Genomic DNA, 18,086 nt, shown 5'->3' with positions numbered 1-18,086 from the left:
GCCGGCGAACAGCTGATGCTGGGAGCAGCCTCTTGGCCCCTCAATGAGCCAGGCCAAAACGGAATTGTTTATTATGAAATTTTATCGACTAAGTACTTAAAATCATACGTCTTGGAGAATTTTTTATTCATTTCAGTCCCATTTAAAATATGTTCATGGTTCCCCTAGAACCCAACCTAAATTGTGCTTATGGTTTCCAGACACTTTCATTCATTTCCAGTTTCCAGAAATACAAATTAGATTATTGGCCACTTGACTGATGAAAGATGTGCCGCGTCCCCCTCCCTTCATCTTCCCCACACTCCAGACTTATCTGCCAGAAGCATCAATGAAAGCCATGCAGGCCTAAGAGAGCAGGGGTCCTAACTGCGGCCAGGCGCCCCTCCAGCAACCAACAGCCGCCCAGGATGCAGGCTACACGGTGCCGTGTGAGAAAGGCAGGAAACACTTGCTGAATCTGCATCAGGCTTCCAGCAGTGAACATGAGCTGAGGGCTGTCATCTCCAAAAAGAGGATCAAGCCAAACAGAGTGGAAACTAACATGAGAACCCAAGACAGAAACAGCGTCTTTGGCAGGAGTATCCTACATGCCTCACCACTTACGAAGATGCCTTCCAGAATATCTGCAAACTTTAATTCTGTATCTGGGAAAGATGTGAATTTAAACATGTTTGGGTCCTGAACAGCTTTTTTTAAATTGTTCTTGGGAACAATTCAGCATCTTTTCAAATTGTATGAAAGATTTTGATATGGCGTTGCATCGGTACTGCAAGCTGACCCCAGGCCCAAATCTATTGTCCATCTTGGTAAAGACACTATGCAGCCACCTTCACACACTTAAGGCACAGTTAGAATGAAATATAGTTTATTCAACAGAAGGCATAATAATTTTCTTTTCCAGAATGACTTGCTTCCTCTGTTTTTCAGATACTCACCAATAAAACAGTACTAGGGGCTGTGCAGGTGTTCTGCACAGTACATCAAAGAGAGAACTGAAGTCCAGGGAGAAGGACATCCAGGGAGATCAGGTGCCTGAAAACACTGAGGAATTTTAAAAGGCCTAAAATCAAGTCTACATCAGTATCTCTGTGTTAAAAACTAAGTATAACGTAGCCACCGAACACTGAGCTCTTTGAGTAACCCATCAAAATAAATACTGACATCTGTTATTTACACTCAGTTAATTTACATTTTCTTCTGTTAGACTCCAAAGGCTGGTATGTTTTTCATAAAATATTCATGAGCGTGAAACCCCTCACATGGCCGTCTGCAACAGCAGCTTTGGGAGAGGTGGTTCTTCCCGGACGTCTGCTGAAGTTCTGCTGTTCAGTACACGCGAGCGCAAGCTATCTGCGAGCGCAGGGCAGCTCGTGGCATTCCCGTTGCTCTCGTGCACTTCGCCTGAGCGGCAGGAATCAGCAGTCATCTTCCAAATCTGAGATCCCCAAATCTGCTGTCTTGACTGATCCTGTGCCACTTGTCAACAGCCCCTTCTCGAGTTCTTCTTCAGTAATTTTGCCTTTTTTAAACTTTTTCAAGAGCCTTGTGTCATTAAGAAGTTCTTCCATGTCCTCATCTTCGATATCAGAACCCTGAGTACAGAAGAGATCAACAAGCTACTGAATTTCTCAGCAACAGTGTTCTAGGTGAAACCAGCAATTTTTAATCAGTAACTAGCTTAGATCAGCTTCCACAAACACAGCGCATTCCCCACCCAAGCCACCAAGGGAGTATAGAAATCTGAGAGTCCTATGCAATTCCTATTAGAAGATAACTATATACTACACTTCAGTGAAACTTGTTCAGAATTCTAAGTTGAGTATTTAAATAATAAAAATGCAAACTTTACCTCTTCCCTTTTCCTTTTTTCATTCCGTTTTTTCTTCTTTTCCTTTTTGGCCTTCTGCTTTGACCAAGCTCTCTTTTTTATGAATGTTCTTCTCCCTTCATTTTCTGTTTTCTCTTTTCTTTGTTGCTCCAATAGCTTCTGCCTCTGCTTTTCTCTGATTTTATCTTTAAATGGAATGGTGTCTGTACTGACGTCCACAGGCAGGAAATCTGGAAACTGCTTTCCTCTCAGCTCTGGCATCTTGGGCATCCTCAGCAGGCCAAAGCCTCGAGCAAGACTTGCAAAATCGAGCTCTGATTAAACCAAAACACTGCAGTTAGCACACCCACAATAGGGTTACAGGCAGCAGCCCACAGCACATTCAGAGCAATATAATCTTGTCTACCTGAATGACCTAATGGGCTCATTTTAATTAGAATTAAAATAATCACATTTTTACTAAAAAGGAATACTCAGCAGCCAGTGTATTCTGTCTACTCAAACCCAAGGAAGACTGTCTTTCATTTTATTTTTATTTATTTTTTTGGCTGCGCTGCCCAGCACATGGGATCTTAGTTCCCCGACCAGGGATCGAACCCATGCTCCCTGCAGTGGAAGCTCGGAGTCCTAGCCACCAGATCACCAGGGAATTCCCAGGAAGACTTTCTTTTAAATGTTTAGAATACATTAAACCTGGCATAGGCCTGACACTTTTTTGTTTAACATCTTTATTGGAGTATAATTGCTTTACGATGGAGTGTTAGTTTCTGCTTTACAACAAAATGAATGTTATATATATATACCTATGTTCCCATATCTCTTCCCTCTTGCGTCTCCCTCCCTCCCACCCTCCCTATCCCACCCCTCCAGGTGGTCACAAAGCACCGAGCTGATCTCCCTGTGCTACGGGGCTGCTTCCCACTAGCTGTCTACCTCACGTTTGGTAGTGTATACATGTCCATGCCTCTCTCTCGCTTTGTCACAGCTTACCCTTCCCCCTCCCCGTATCCTCGAGTCCATTCTCTAGTAGGTCTGTGTCTTTATTCCCATCTTACCCCTAGGTTCTTCATGACATTTTTTTTTCTTAAATTCCATATATATGTGTTAGCATACGGTATTTGTCTCTCTCTTTCTGACTTCACTCTGTATGACAGACTCTAGGTCTATCCACCTCATTACAAATAGCTCAATTTCGTTTCTTTTTATGGCTGAGTAATAAGGCCTGATGTTTTTATAAAACAAAGCAGTTTCATACTTGTAATACTTCTAAAACCACCAGATGTTTCAGATGGAGATACAATTATGTGAAGTCCAACTTACCCTTTAATCTGAAGATGAGGTTACACTCATGCTTTGCATAAGCCTGGACGAACGACACAAAAGCTTTCATGCCCTTTTCAAACACAGCTCTGTCGGCCAGGGCCATGGACTTGAGCTTTTGAAGGAGGTCTACTGTGTTCTTCTGGACTTTCATCTCCTGCAGGGGGCACTGCACAGGGACCACAGCGTCACTTCTGGCTGGAATCACCTCATCCCCAACCAAGGCTACCCCATAAGAGCCAGTGCCAATAAAACCAAAGGCAGAACAATCCATTTTAATCTTAAAGCAGAGGCCTGGAAGCCCAAATCCAAGCAAAGTATTTTACTTGGTCCAGAAAGTATTTTAAAAAATTTAAAGCAAAGTTTAAAATGAGATTTTACCTAACAATCCTGATTTCTGCTTGGAAAGTATGGTAACATAGGTCTATGTTCCCAACTAGTGATACTTAGCTGGGGCCGAGTAGTGGCCATACCCCAGAGCCTCTCCACAGCCATAAAGCCAGCCAGGTTCCCGCACGGACATCACCAGCCTGGCCCCTGTGTGTCTGCAACCCCTAATCTAAGTTCTGGACCCCACTTGCTGGAAAAGAACTTTTTCAACTACCCCAGCACTGAACATTCCATAGGAAAAAGACAGACAGCTTACTTTCTGGTTAATTGCAAGGAAATTGACGTACGACTCTTCCATGGGAAGGAGAAACACAAGTGCGCTGCCGCCGTGGCCGATGCGGGCTGTGCGGCCACAGCGATGCACGAAGGCACTGTGAACAACAAGGAGCGGGAACGTGGTCACCACGTGACGGTGGCCGAGCAGAGCACAGGCCTGCAGCCGCACGGCTGATGCACCTAAAATGACCCGAGGAGCTCCATCCCAACCCGCCGCTTATTAGTGCTATAGAAGAGCTGGCTATTAAAGTACACGTGCAAACCAGAGAGGGTTCTGTTAGACATTTACTATGAACTGTAAAACATTTAAATTTATGCCTATCTGACGGTATAGGTAGGAGGAAGCAGTCTCAGTAGAAAAACTGAAAAACAATGAAAAGCGTAAAAAAGAAAATAAAAGTGACCTATGAGGAACCCCCCCCCCCCCACCACACACAGGAAGTAACAACTATTGCTTAGGAGTTTGTATTTACAGGTGCTTTCCTATGTTTGGAGGCATTTATCAGGAATATATGCTTGCTTTCAGATAATAACTGACATCTTCATATATGATGTATATATTGTTCTCCTTTAAACACTCTATCATGTGCATTTCTGCAAGAACTTTAAGGGACTTCCTTGATGGCCCAATGGTTAATACTCTGCACTTCCAATGCAGGGGGCATGGGTTCCATCCCTGGTCAAGGAAGTAAGATCCCACATGCTGTGTGGCGCAGCCAAAATATTTAAAAATAAGTAAATTAAAAAGATCTATTAAAAAGTATTTGAGGGGGCTTCCCTGGTGGTGCAGTGGTTGAGGGTCTGCCTGCCGATGCAGGGGATGCGGGTTCGTGCCCCGGTCCGGGAAGATCCCACATGCCGCAGAGCGGCTGGGCCCGTGAGCCATGGCCGCTGAGCCTGCGCGTCTGGAGCCTGTGCTCCGCAACGGGAGAGGCCACAACAATGAGAGGCCCGTGTACCACAAAAAAAAAAAAAAAAAAAAAAGTATTTGACAATGACTGAAATTTCAGTGATAATATAGTATCACTATTGACCTATCAATGATAACTCACCAGTTCCCCTATTTTTGTTATTTCGTAATGTTTTGACAACCATCATTATGTTTTCTTCCTCAGGATTCCTATTTCATTAGCCTAGATTCCTAGACAGAGTGGGTAACATTCTCTCATGCTGTACCTGGCATTGCTGGGAGGGTCGTACTGCAAAACCCAGTTTACTTCAGGAATATCTATTCCTCGGGCCATCACATCAGTGCACACTAAAATCCCACTAGAAAATGAGAAAACACCACACTGAGTAAGGAGGCCACTATTTCCCTCACCATCAAGCGTCTTTACTGAGGGATGGCAGTAATAACATAGGTTGCAGAATCTCTCACAGAAGCAAATTTATAGGAATAACATTTTGATTTTTCCTCCTCCTAAGAACCTCTAGGACTTTACACGTTGTCAGTGAAATCTGTAAAGAGGTGGGGAGGAAACACTGAAAAGATTTTTTAAATTAGCATATTTCCATTGAGGGAAAAGAAAAAAAAAAACCCACAGTATTTGGTCTAATCCTTTGCAGCCGTTTAAAAAAAACAAATGAAATTTTCCCTCCCAGACTGTCATGTATCCATCAATTCTATCACTTTGCCTAAAAGATTGCTTTTAACATAGCCAGAAGACTCAACGATTAAGAACCACAGAGAAGTATTATTTCTATGCACAAACAGAATCAAGTTATGATCACTAGAGCCACAAGTTCCCTACAGCCTAGCCATCAGCTGACAATCTACAGCCTTCAACGGGTTGCTCCTGTCTGTTCCGTCATTCAACAAACAGCTACCAAAGCCCCACTGGGGGAGCGAACACAACACACAGGTTCCCGTTCTTATGGAGCTTACAACCTAGCAGGGAAGTTGACAGATAAGTAAGGAAGTCAGTGTAGCAAAGTGTAATGGGGTCAGGACAGAGGGCAGGGGCTCTGGATATTTATACAGAGAAGATGTGATAACCAGGCTGAGGAGGAAGACAGTTCCAGGCAGGGAAACACATGTGAGGGTTTCGAGGCAGAGCGACCTGCAAAAGAGCAGAGTGGCTGGAGATCCGCCATCTCCAAGGAAGCCAACCCACCTTTGCAATTTGCGGAACTCCGTGAAGATCTTATTGCGCTTATATTTCATCTTTCCGTGAATGCACATTACCTTCACGCCCTTCACCAGGGCCTCCAGAGCCTTTCCATAGTATTCCACGCAGGCGCAAGTGCTGCGAGAGGGGACAGAGGGCTTAGAGTCGTAGGCCGCCTTGGTCCTCCTGCGATGGGGGGAGGGAGGCCGCAAGCACTAGATGCAGTGGGGACCACCCAGTCGTCCCAGGAGACTGCAGAGGAGAATGGCTGTGCTTATCATCCACAACTAAGCTCTCGGCCAGGGGAAGGCCAATCTTTTGACAAAACCCCTTCAGCAGGAGTTAAAACCCAAACAACGTGTTCCTCCTGTCTAAAGGTGTTCTAGCAAGGGGATCTCCCTGGCTCCCGGAGGAACTAATTAAATGGAAGGAGTCCTTCACAACAAGAACGATGACGTCTTAAATATAGCTTTACTCCTGCTTTTCTTTCAGGGAACTGCTTCTTCCCCATTCAGTGCAGTTCCCAAGGGCTCAGCAGAAGTCAGACCTATCAGGTCCTCTATCCTGGATATTGGCCTTGGAGTCGAGGACAAAAGGGGACTGGAGCAGGGTCATCCCAATGAGGCTGTGCCCTAAAGAGATGGCCATCTGGGTCCCCCAGATCCTGTCTTCCCTAGAGGCAGTGCACCCAACTTTCTCTTTGAGTCTGTGAGCTCCCTACACAGCCCCCTTCTAATAAAGTTCACCTTTTTTACTTGAGGGATTCCAAAGGGATGTCACATCCTTTTGTAGATGAGGGACCTGAAGCGTCCAGAGAGGCAGTACAAGTGAGTGGCAGAGGAAAACCAGAAGGAAGGTGTGATTCCGTCTCCCATGTTTTCCCACTACACCAGGCTGCAGGATTCCAATTCGGGCTAACTCCTGTCTAAATCTCCTGTCTTAAACACCTGTGCTAACTGACTGCTGCCAGATTCCCCAGTTTCCACCAAGAGTCACATCAGTACATAATAAAGCAGTTTTGCACACTAGGGTCACAACCCACAGATCCTGAAAGCAATCTGGTGGGTTCTGAAATCAATTTAGTGAGTCTGGACCAACCAGCATTTTTAAACAATTAGAGCAGAACAGAACAGAAAGCATCAGAATGCATCCCACCTAGTCAAATGCAGTTTTATGAAATCTTTGTTTCAGTTTCATGTGTTTGTGTGTGGTGTGTGTGTGTGTGTGTGTGTGTGTGGTGTGTGTGTGTACCAGGTTGTATTTCTAACTGTGGGACAGTACAGCTAATGCATTTTATTGGTAACATGATGGATGGAAAAGAAACAAAAAATTATTTTGGTATTGCCAAAAAGACAACACCACAGGTATATCTGGAGGAGGAAAAAAACAGCCCAAAGGATGCACACAACTGTTCCTATCTTGCGCTCTGACAACAGGACACACCCCAGTGTGGCAGACACTAGGCTGGTGGATCAAACACCCTCCCAACCACTTCCTCCTTCACCTCCCTCTACTACAGAGGCTGGGACAGCTACCCACTTGTTATTTTCCCATCTCCTAAAGTGAGGGGCTGCTGGGTGACCCACCTTTGGCCCATACAACGAAAGCAGAAGTCAGCTTGGGAGGGGGCTGCCTGAGAAAGTCTTTTGCTTTTCTGATTAAAAGGGTTGGATATAGCAAGCACTGCCCTTCCCCCCTCCCTGCCTTTCCTCTTTTATCTGCTTCCAATGCAAACGTGGCAGCAGGTGTCACAGTGGTCATCTTAAAACTAGGAGGTGACCTACAGGAAGGAAAGGCCAAGACAGTTAAAGAAACACTGGTCTTGACGTTGCCAAGACAGAAACCAATGTCAGGAACTGCCTACCTCTGGACTTCTTTTTACAGGAGAAAAATAAACCCCTCCAGCTTGAGCTGCAGAAGTCATTTGCAGCCAAACACATTGCTAACAGACAAACAACCTGAAGGGAATTCCAAACCTGAAGGCTACACACATGTGCACGTTCTGGGTGCGGCTGAACCCCAGAAGTATTACCTGAAGAAGACCAGGTGTTTTTCCTGCTTATGATTTCGAAGAAAATGTACCAGCTGATTAAATTTCTCATCTGCCTTACATACCTACAAAATAAAAAGGAAAACCAATAAAATAAAAACAAATTTGCTGACAATAATAACCCCATAGCTATTTTCAGTTTCGGCCTTAAATTTTAAGGAATCTAATTTCCTCCATGAAAAGGGACAGACTTTCGTCAGAATGTTACTCAGTCTACCGAGATGAGAATAAACATCAGCCTGGGCTGCTGACACACGTAAGTCACAAAGTCATGTAACTGAGGACAGGGAGTCACCCAGTGCAGTAAGTACCTCCCAAACCCCAACATGCAGACAGCGCCATGCCGGCCATAACACCACCCCCGGGGAGGTCTTTAAAATGCAGATCCTTGGACACAGCATACAGATTACGATTCATAGCTGTGGAATTGGACCCAAGGGTCCGTATTACTTAAGAGTGCCCAGGGGCTTCCCTGGAGGCGCAGTGGTTGAGAGTCCGCCTGCTAATGCAGGGGACACGGGTTCGGCCCCGGTTCAGGAAGATCCCACATGCCGTGAAGCGGCTGGGCCTGTGAGCCATGGCCGCTGGGGCTGTGCGTCCGGAGCCTGTGCTCCGCAACGGGAAAGGCCACAGCAGTGAGAGGCCCGCGTACCGCAAAAAAAAAAAAAGTGCCACAGGGTGTCATTTTATAGATTTAGTTTCCTAGAAAACTGAAAGCCAGTCTCTAGAGCATTTATTTTTGGCTTATTTTTTTTTTTGGCCGTGCCGCACAGCATGCAGAATGTTAGTTCCCCAACCAGGGATCAAAGCTGTGCCCCCGCAGTGGAAGCACAGAGTCTTAACCACTGGACAGCCAGGGAAGTCCCATTTGCTTGTTTATTTGTTTTAATTGCTAAGAGTTAACATATATCAGTGGGAACACCGTATACCATATTGATAAAACTTGGAAAACCTAATAAGTTGTTAAAACAATTATTATAGCTGATCATTTAGAAGGAAAAACAGGACTTCCCTGGTAGTCCAATGGTTAGGACTCCGTGCTTCCACTGCAGGGGGCGGGTTCGATCCCTGGTCGGGAGACTAAGATCCCGCATGCTGTGCGGCACGGCCCCCAAAAAAACATAACTAAGCTTACTGAAAGCAGTTCAAGTCAAAAAAAATTAGTAACTTTTTTCAGTAAATTGCTTTGGCTTTTAATACTTGTTTTAGTTTTTCCAGCTTTACTGAGGTATAATTGGCAAATAAAAACTGTACATATTTAAGCATATTTACACGTTAAAAATCTATACATGTATACATTGAAGGTGTACGAAGTGATGACATGCGCGTACACTGTGAAATGATTATCGTAATCAAGTGAATTAACACACCCATCACTTCACATAGCTCCCTTTTGTATTTGAAGAATACTCTGTTAGCAAATTTCAAGTACACGACACTGTTAACCCCAGTTCCCACGCTGTACCTTAGACCCCTACATCCTCCTCGATGGCCTGCAGGAGTCAGTGAGACCACCCAGCGCTCACCATGTAGTAGTTCTCCAGGCGGGAGGGGGTCTTCTGCGTGCTGCTGGCCGCCGCGCCCTTCTCCTTCACCGAGATGCGCACAGGGTTCCGGAGGCCTGCTCTCACCAGGTTCTCCACTTCTTGTGTCTGAGTGGCCGAGAAGAGGCCCGTTCTCCTCTGCTTCGGCAAAAACTCCAAGATGGTGTTTATGCTAAAAAGAGAGGGCTCATCTTAACCCCCCACTTATCAGCATAATCAAAAAATGGTGTTTTATGATACTAAACAGGTTATTTTAAAAGACTGAAAACCATCACAATATTTACAGTAGCTACTACTGGGAGGTGAGATTATGGGCGATCTTCATTTCTTCTTTATACTCTCATTTTCCCAAGGTTTCTTCAATGTAAGCATATAATTTTACTTTTACAATGGGGGCAATTAAAAGAGTGAAATTAAGACAAAACTTTTTGAGACTAAAAACCATGGAACTGTACACTTTACATGGGTGAACTGTGTAACATATGAATTATATCCCAATAAAGCTACTTACTTTTTTAAAACTCACAGAAACTTTTAAAGAAGCCATGAAGGAAAACACATCTTAAGAACATCAAAGACATAAGAAATGGAATTTAAATTGTGTGGTAGAATCTGAAGGATTAATCAACCTAATGATTTGAAATTCACATGTGGGGACTTCCCTGGTGGCGCAGTGGTTAAGAATCCGCCTACCAATGCAGGGGATACGGGTTCAAGCCCTGGTCTGGGAAGATCCCACATGCCGTGGGGCAACTAAGCCCATGCGCCACAACTACTGAGCCTGCACTCTAGAGCCCGTGAGCCACAACTACTGAAGCCCATGTGCCTAGAGCCCATGCTCCGCAACAAGAGAAGCCACCGAAATGAGAAGCCCGCGCACCGCAACAGAGTAGCCCCCGCTCGCCACAACTAGAGAAAGCCCGCATGCAGCACCAAAGACCGAAGGCAGCAATCAATCAATCAATCAATCAATAAACAGAATCTGCCAGTGCAGGGGACACGGGTTCAAGCCCTGGTCCGGGAAGATCCCACGTGCCGTGGAACAACTAAGCCCGTGCGCCACAACTACTGAGCCTGCACTCTAGAGCCCGGGAGCCACAACTACTGAGCCTGCGTGCCACAGCTACTGAAGCCCACGCGCCTAGAGCCCATGCTCCGCAATGAGAGAAGCCTCCGCAATGAGAAGCCCGTGTACCCTATGAACAGTAGCCCCCACTCACCACAACTAGAGAAAGCCAGCACGCAGCAATAAGACCCAACGCACCCAAAAAATAAAATAAACAAATAAATAAATTTATTTAAAAAAAGAAATTCACATGTGGCTAATAGAGACAGTCATGGAGTAATAAAGGAATTCCATCTTGAGCTCCCTTTCATCCTGTGTCACCCAAAGCCCACGAAGTCCAAACTCCAGTACCTCGCCTCGAACCCCATATCCAGAAGCCTGTCCGCTTCATCCAACACCAGGACCTCCAGGGACCTCACGCAGCTGGCCAGATCCAGGCCCTCTGCCTTCCTTCGGAACATGTCCTCCAGGCGGCCTGGGGTTGCCACAATGATGTTCCCACTATGAAAACAAAGTTAACATTTACCGCACTCGCTGGATCTCGGGGACCTCTGTGATTCCAAACACCAAGTTTTGTATTCCCCCCAGCAAAAGTCATCTAAAATGCCAGCGAAGAGAAGGGAGACCACCACAGTGGGAAGAGAAGGCTGCGCCGTGAGGGGACAGGTCTGGGTTTCAGGCTGAGATCAAGGGCAGGGCTCAGCAAACTGGCTCTTAGGTCACATCTGGACTCCGCTGTTTTTGCGACATTTTATTGGCACGTAATTACACATCCTCCTTCATTCATGGGTTGCCTCTGGCGGCTTTCACACGATAACAGCAGAGGTGAGCTGTTATGACACAGACTGTGTGATCGACAAAGCTACAATAATTACCATCTACTCCTTTACAGAAAGGGTTTGCTGACCCCCTGACTTTACTCAACCACTTTAGGTCCCAGGTCACTCATCTATAAAATGAGAATGTGAACAGAACTAGAGATAATTTTATGTAAAGATCACAAACGCAGACTGAAAGCCAAACGTGGCCCCCACAGACTGGGTGGCCTGCAGGAAAGTTTTGTTGTTTTTTTTAAATGTGAATTACATGCCAACAGTTAAAACAACCTGGAGATAACACACAGAAATCTGGAATTCCATATTCTTTTTAAAACATTCAAAACCTGGAGAACTGAGCCCAGAGTTCTGTGGGCAGCTATCAGCGGGAGGTGAGTACTCAGCCGTGAACTAGCCAGTCCCTCCCACTCCCTTCACACGTTTATATTATCCTCTGAGCCCTGTAGCAACTCGAGTCTGTGACCCCTGCTGCAAAGTATCTCCCATTGTAGCTGGACACAGCAAGTGCTCAAGAAAAATAGTTTTCTTTATTGAGATTCACTGACAAACTGGGCACAAATTCTATTGCTGCTCATTACAAACCTTATTCATCATGGGACAATAAAATGCCAAGGAGTGATGGCCATCGCGTATTCAAACACGCATTCCGAATGTTTATTAAACACCAGCTGTGTGCTCAGCGCCTCACTAGGCTCTGAAGGTAAAATGCTGCCGGACAGACACCACCCCGACTTTCCCGAGCCTCCTGGAGACACGGAAGAGCCTGGCACGTGCAGTACCTGGGAGAACGCCAGCCCACTGTGGCAGCAGGGCGGGCTGTGAAGCGGGCAGCAGTGGAGAGTGGTGGCTCACAGGCCCTAGGCAGACACTAGGATCTACCCCAAGCGCCAGGAGGAGCCACTGAAGAGCTTTCAGTGAGTGACATGACCTGACTGGCATTCTGGTTGCTATGTGGAGAGTGGACTATTGGGGGCAATAGTAGACACACACAGGAGAGAGAGAGACAGAGAAGCCACTGCAGGAGTCCAGGGGGGAAATGAGCAGGAGAGGTGGCGATGGGAAGGTTGACGGTTAGAGACGCGCTCTGGAGAGAAAACGCAGAGGACGTGGTGCCAGCTGGCTGTGAGGGGGAGTGGAGGGGCCGGGACGAGCTGAGGCTGGGCCCCTCACTTCAGGAGAAGCAACGGGGGCAGGTGAACAGGAAGCTCCAGACGAGGTGCAAGTCTGGGGATGAAAATTCCAAGCTCCTACGCGTTTGCAACAGCTGTGAGATGCCTGGGGAGATGCCAAGCAGACAGGTGGATCATCTGTGTGTCTGGGGCTCGGGGCGAGCTCAGGGACCACCACGGGAGGGACGAGATCATGAGCCCGTGAGCAAAATGGGAGGTTGGCCTGAAGAAAGAACTTTTTGTGGGGAGGGGGCGTCTGAAGCGGGGGGTTTCTGGTTAAGCCTAGATCATGTGTCGATTCCTCTTGGGTTCAATGCCAAGAGCGAGCAAGGCAACTTACCCGTGTTCCTTAAACCTCGCAACGTCCTCTCCAGGATTCCTGCCTCCGATCCAGAGAATCTGACTAAAACAAGAAAAGTGTCTTTGCGCAGGCCAGGCAAAATCACAGCCCATGGCTGGCGGGGACCCTGCCTCCCACTCACCTGAACTGTGGGAAGGGCTTCGTGAAATGCGACAGGACCCCATCTATCTGAACAGCCAGCTCTCGCGTGGGTGTGATGATTATGGCGCCAACCTGCCCACGCGGGGGAAGGCACATGATTAGCAGAGCCCAGGGCTTGCAGAGCTGAACTCACACGAGACTGCACCCTCCACCTAATGGACGGAGGTTCCCAGAGAAACAGCACTTCCTGGGCTTTTTCAGCAGTGCCCGGTCATGTCCGGTCACAGTACACATCGAGAGTTGACCCTTGAATGATGTGGGGGTTGGGGATGTGAACCTTCTGCGTAGTTGAAAATCCACAAATTATTTATAGCTGGCTCTCCATACAACCGGTTTGGTTCCTCCATGTCCCAATTCCGCATCTAGGGATTAAACCAACCTCGGCTGGTGTAGACCTATAGTTATTCACTACTGAAAGAAACCCGCATTTAAGTGGACCTGCACCGTTCAAACCCATGCTGTTCAAAGGTCAACTGTAGTTTGAATTATAGTCAGTCCTCGTTCTGTTCTACAAAGTGGCCACATACGCTGTTAGTGAACACTGGACCATTGCCCCTGGGGAAACGGGGTTAGGTTCCTGCAAGCCTCTGGCCACATTTGTGTCGACCTATCAATACATAAGCTTCTTTTACACATATTTCTGTTTATAGATACCTTATTTTGTAAGTCAACTATACTTCAATTAAATTATTAAAGACACCTCATTTAATATACACTGTTGATTCATTAACATTGAACTCATAGCCAACAGCACTATCAAAAGAAGCTTATGCAACATGTATTTTCTCCGTAAGGCACATCACAGCCTCTCTGCACTCAGGAACATTCGATAGTGCTTCGGCACTATGTTTGGGGGTCATTTTAAACAGTGAAATCACCAAAAAAAAAAAAATCACAGCAGTAAGTTGACCGGGAAAAGGACACGTGATTACAGCCTGAGAGCTGGAACGAGAAGGCAGTATCGCCCTGATGAGACTCGGCTGGGAAAGTGCCATAAGGCGACTCCCATTTGTCGCTGCCCCATACAGGTGCAGGCATGAGCACGACAGCACACTGAGTGCTGCTCTGGGGAGCTACAAACAAACGTTAGGCAGTAGGCACATTCATAAACACAGAGCCTGCAGGTAATGAGGACAGACTGTACTTTTTCCTTCTATATTTTTTCAAGCTTTTGACCAGCTTCTTCCTCAACTGTGAACTCTCCGATGACTAAGTGAAAATAAACCGTTTAGCTATCCTCACCTGACTCTTTTTTAACTTCTCTTCCCTTCTCAGGAGAATCTCCAGGATGGGGATGATGAAAGCGAGTGTTTTGCCACTACCTGTGACCTGCAAAGGGCAGAAAGTTTCCGTTTGCTTTTCCTCACAGTTCATTTTGGAAGGAAAACAGGAAGACAAGCTGCATTTACACAAGGTACTCACCGCTTCTGCAGCAACATCTTTGTTTTTCATGAACAGAGGGATGGTTGCAGACTGAAGAGAGAGATGGCAGAGCACTGGTTAGGGGATGCCGTGACTCCACCGATGAGGCCCAAAGCCCAAGGAACACAAGGCTGGCCTTGGTCACACTGGACCCCACCACAAATTGGACTCCGATTACAGTCACCCACAGGGGCCCCAGTGGGGTCAGCTCACAGGTAATACAGCAGCGGTGTCTACACAGATGGCATGGAGGGGAAGTGAGCCAAGCTGGGATTTGGGGGTCCTGAGTTCTAGCCCTGCCTCGCCTGCTCTTCCTCTCTGGACCAAGAAGGGTTTGAAGACACTGTGTTCCTTCCAGCTCTAGTATCACAAAACAACGATTTAAATAGGCCCTCTAATTATAAACACCGCAGAAAACCCACAGGGTTACAAGAGGCCTGGCCCTTTGGTTGCAGCAACAAGCAGCTGAACCTGAAGCAGACTCAGGTCTTGGCTTCAAGGTTGCCCCCTCCAGGATCACACTCCACTCCTGGTCCCCAGAGCCTGAGCTCACCCATTGCAGCACGTGTAGCACTTTTCTAACTGCTTCAACACAAGTAAGTCTCAGCCTGGGTGATTTCTGTGCCCGCAGGGAACATTTGGCAATGTCTGAAGACATTTGGGGTTGTCAAACAGGGTGGGGGGGGCTTCCCTGGTGGCACAGTGGTTAAGAATCCGCCTGCCAATGCAGGGCACATGGGTTCGAGCCCTGCTCCAGGAAGATCCCACATGCCGCAGAGCAACTAAGCCCGTGCGCCACAACTACTGAGCTTGCACTCTAGAGCCCGCATGACACAACTACTGAAGCCCACGTGCCACAACTACAGAAGCCCACGCGCCTAGAGCCCGTGCTCTGCAACAAGAGAAGCCACCGCAATGAGAAGCCCGCGCACCGCAACGAAGAGTAACCCCCGCTCGCCGCAACTAGAGAAAGCCCACGCACAGCAAAGACTCAACACAGCCGAAAATAAAATAAATTTATTTAAAAAAAAAAAAGAATGAGATTTTTCATTTGTTTTTCACACTAAGTCCTCAAAATCCACTGTACATTTTACACTTAGAGCACATCTCAACATGGACTCACCATGTTTCAAGTGTTCAACAGCCACACGTGAGTGACTACCATAGTGGACAGCACCTAGACCATCGACTCCAATGGCAGACACTGGGTCTTGTCTACAGTCCCGAGGCATGGCACAGAGCACTGCCTGCTTCCTCCACACCTTTCCTGAGGAGCCTATGGACATCTCAACTTAACATTTCAAAACAGAACCCTCTTGATTTTCCCTCTGAAGCCTGTTATCCTTCCCAGCCTTCCTCATCTCAATAAATGATACCACCATCCACCCAGCTGCTAAGTCAAAAACCTCAGGGTCCCTGTAGATTCCTTCCTCATGAACCCCACATCTGGCCCCTCAGGAGCCCTAAAGCTATCCCAACACTGACTTTTCAATATCCACTGCGTCCTCTCTACTCCACGCCACCATCACCTCTAACTTGACAGTGGCCTCCTAATGGACCTCCTCACTTCTCCTCTTATTCCTCTAAAGTCTATTCTCTACGCCGCAGTCACATCCCTTCCCTTTCTGCACAGTTTCCCATGGAAGACAGCTTCCCGCTGCATTTAGAATAAAATACAAGCTCCTACAAGGAAGATCCTGCAAGATCCGGCACCCGGTTTGCTCACCTCTTACACTACTCATGCTGCTCCAGCCACAGAGGCCTTTCTGTTCCTCCAAGCTCATTTCCAGCCCCAGGGCATTTGCACGGGCATTTCTCTTTGCTGGAATATCATGCCCCCAATCACCCCACAGCCAGGTCCTTCTCATTCAGGTGGCAGCTTAATGACACCTCCTCCGAGGGGCCTCCCCTATCTTATCTCCTATCCTGTACCTTCTTGTCACTGTCTCCTCCACAACACTTATCACCAGCTGAAATGACCTTATTCCTTTACCCCTTTCTCTCGGGCATTAGAAAACAAGGCCCATGAGTGGGGACCAACACTGCAAAATCCCTGGAGCCTAGAAAAAATTACCCAATACGCAGTTTGTCCTCAAGAAATTTCTTGAATAAATGAATAAACTGGACCAGGACACTTCACTTAGCCCAAGTAATAATAACAATGACAGCAGGTAACATTTACTGAGCGCCCACGATGTGCCCCAAATTGTCTTAGCTAATCTCCACAACAACCCTCTGGTAATACTATTTTCGTCATTTCACAGAGAAAGGAAATGAAACACAGAGAGGTTAAGCCATTTGCCCAAGGTCTCACAGCTAGAGGGGGTAGGGGGAGAATACGAACCAGGCACTTGGGTCCCAGCACCTAAGGGCGGGGTGGGGGGGCGGTGAAGACCCTGGCACAGGTGAGCCGCCCCCTGCCGCCTCTGCCTGGCGATCATTAACCAGCTTGGCATCACCCGAGTCGGCGCAGCAGAAAGACGTGGCAAAAGTCCCAGCCGGAGGAGTAAAAACTCCAGGATGAGAGTCCTAACACCTACCGGCCGCATCCAATTAAGCGGCTGCCGGGCCCGCCCTGAGCCTCCCCTTCCCCAACTGCGCCCTGCGCACCGAGGGCCCACCTCCCCGGCCTCGGCTACCTGCACAGGCGTCATGTACGGGAAACCCAGCTCCCGCAGGACACCCAGCACCCGCGGGTGCAGCGGCACCGGGAGCGACTCCCAGGAGCCCTCGGTCACGTGCTCCATGGCTAGCTCCTCCACCGCAGCTACCAGTACGCCTCCCTGGCACACTTCCGCTTCCGCTCGCCAACAGGCCCCGCCCGGAACCGTGCTTCAGTCGCAAAGTTCCGGACGGCGGGGGAAGGCGCCCTCGCCGCAGGAGAGTGGAAAGCCGACAGCTGGCGGGTGAAAGCCGGCCGCGGGGGCCCGGCCATGGTGCCATTCGTCCAGCGCAGCCACCTGGGCTCGGAGCGCCTTTCCACATCGAGCAGGCATTTGGGCGGGAGGGATTTTGCCCCGGCTCTCACACTTTCCCTGCCAGTCGGAAGCAGGTGGCTGCACAACACCGCGTCCTGGCCAAAGGACAGTAGGTCTGGAGGGAGTTGACAGAAATGTACTCCAGCCCGGGAGCCCCAAATATGCAAAACAGGGTCATGGTGGGGATCCACTGCCTACTACACAATAAATGTTGGTTTACTTCCGAGGAAGTGAGGTCAGAGACCTAAACAGGAACACTGCAGCTTATTCCTGTGTTCACCACTGGATTGACTCCGTGCACGTGTACATTCATTCAGCAAGCTTTTACTGACCAGCTATTATGAGCTGGGCCCATACCTTTAGCTTGGCTTGCTCCCTTACATCCATCAGGACTTTTCAAATATCATTTCAGTGATGCCTTCCTAATCCACTTACCCTGCTTTATTTTTCCGCCATATCATTTATCATTAATATGCCATATAATTTCTAAAAGGTAAATCCTAGGATAATGGGAATTTTTCTGTTCTATTTATCTCAGTGCCTACAACTGGTTACACACAGCAGTCATCCAAATATTTTAGGAATGAATAAATGGGG

At 47.6% G+C, this 18,086-nt stretch overlaps 1 protein-coding gene across 2 annotated transcripts; it reads right to left on the bottom strand.

The window, feature by feature from the left end:
* Window positions 1-58: 58 nt before the first annotated feature.
* DDX55 (DEAD-box helicase 55) lies at window positions 59-17,258 on the bottom strand (the record flags this gene model as incomplete). 2 transcript variants are annotated; one of them, XM_082853549.1, is made up of 14 exons in its annotated part: window positions 59-1,592; window positions 1,850-2,142; window positions 3,149-3,317; window positions 3,795-3,909; window positions 4,991-5,083; window positions 5,929-6,060; window positions 7,955-8,037; window positions 9,499-9,688; window positions 10,934-11,083; window positions 12,928-12,990; window positions 13,070-13,161; window positions 14,332-14,418; window positions 14,512-14,562; window positions 17,151-17,258. In XM_082853549.1, 14 exons carry the CDS (start codon window positions 17,256-17,258, stop codon window positions 1,416-1,418), a joined length of 1,803 nt encoding a protein of 600 aa, XP_082709675.1. In that variant the 3' UTR covers window positions 59-1,415. The 2 variants fall into 2 exon arrangements, with proteins under 2 accessions (XP_082709675.1, XP_082709676.1); XM_082853550.1 differs by lacking the exon at window positions 4,991-5,083.
* Window positions 17,259-18,086: the final 828 nt, after the last annotated feature.

This window comes from Leucopleurus acutus, assembly GCF_964270905.1.
Source record: "Leucopleurus acutus genome assembly, chromosome: 13".
Lineage (NCBI taxonomy): Eukaryota > Metazoa > Chordata > Mammalia > Artiodactyla > Delphinidae > Leucopleurus > Leucopleurus acutus.
This window is presented reverse-complemented; position numbering and strand designations above follow the sequence as displayed.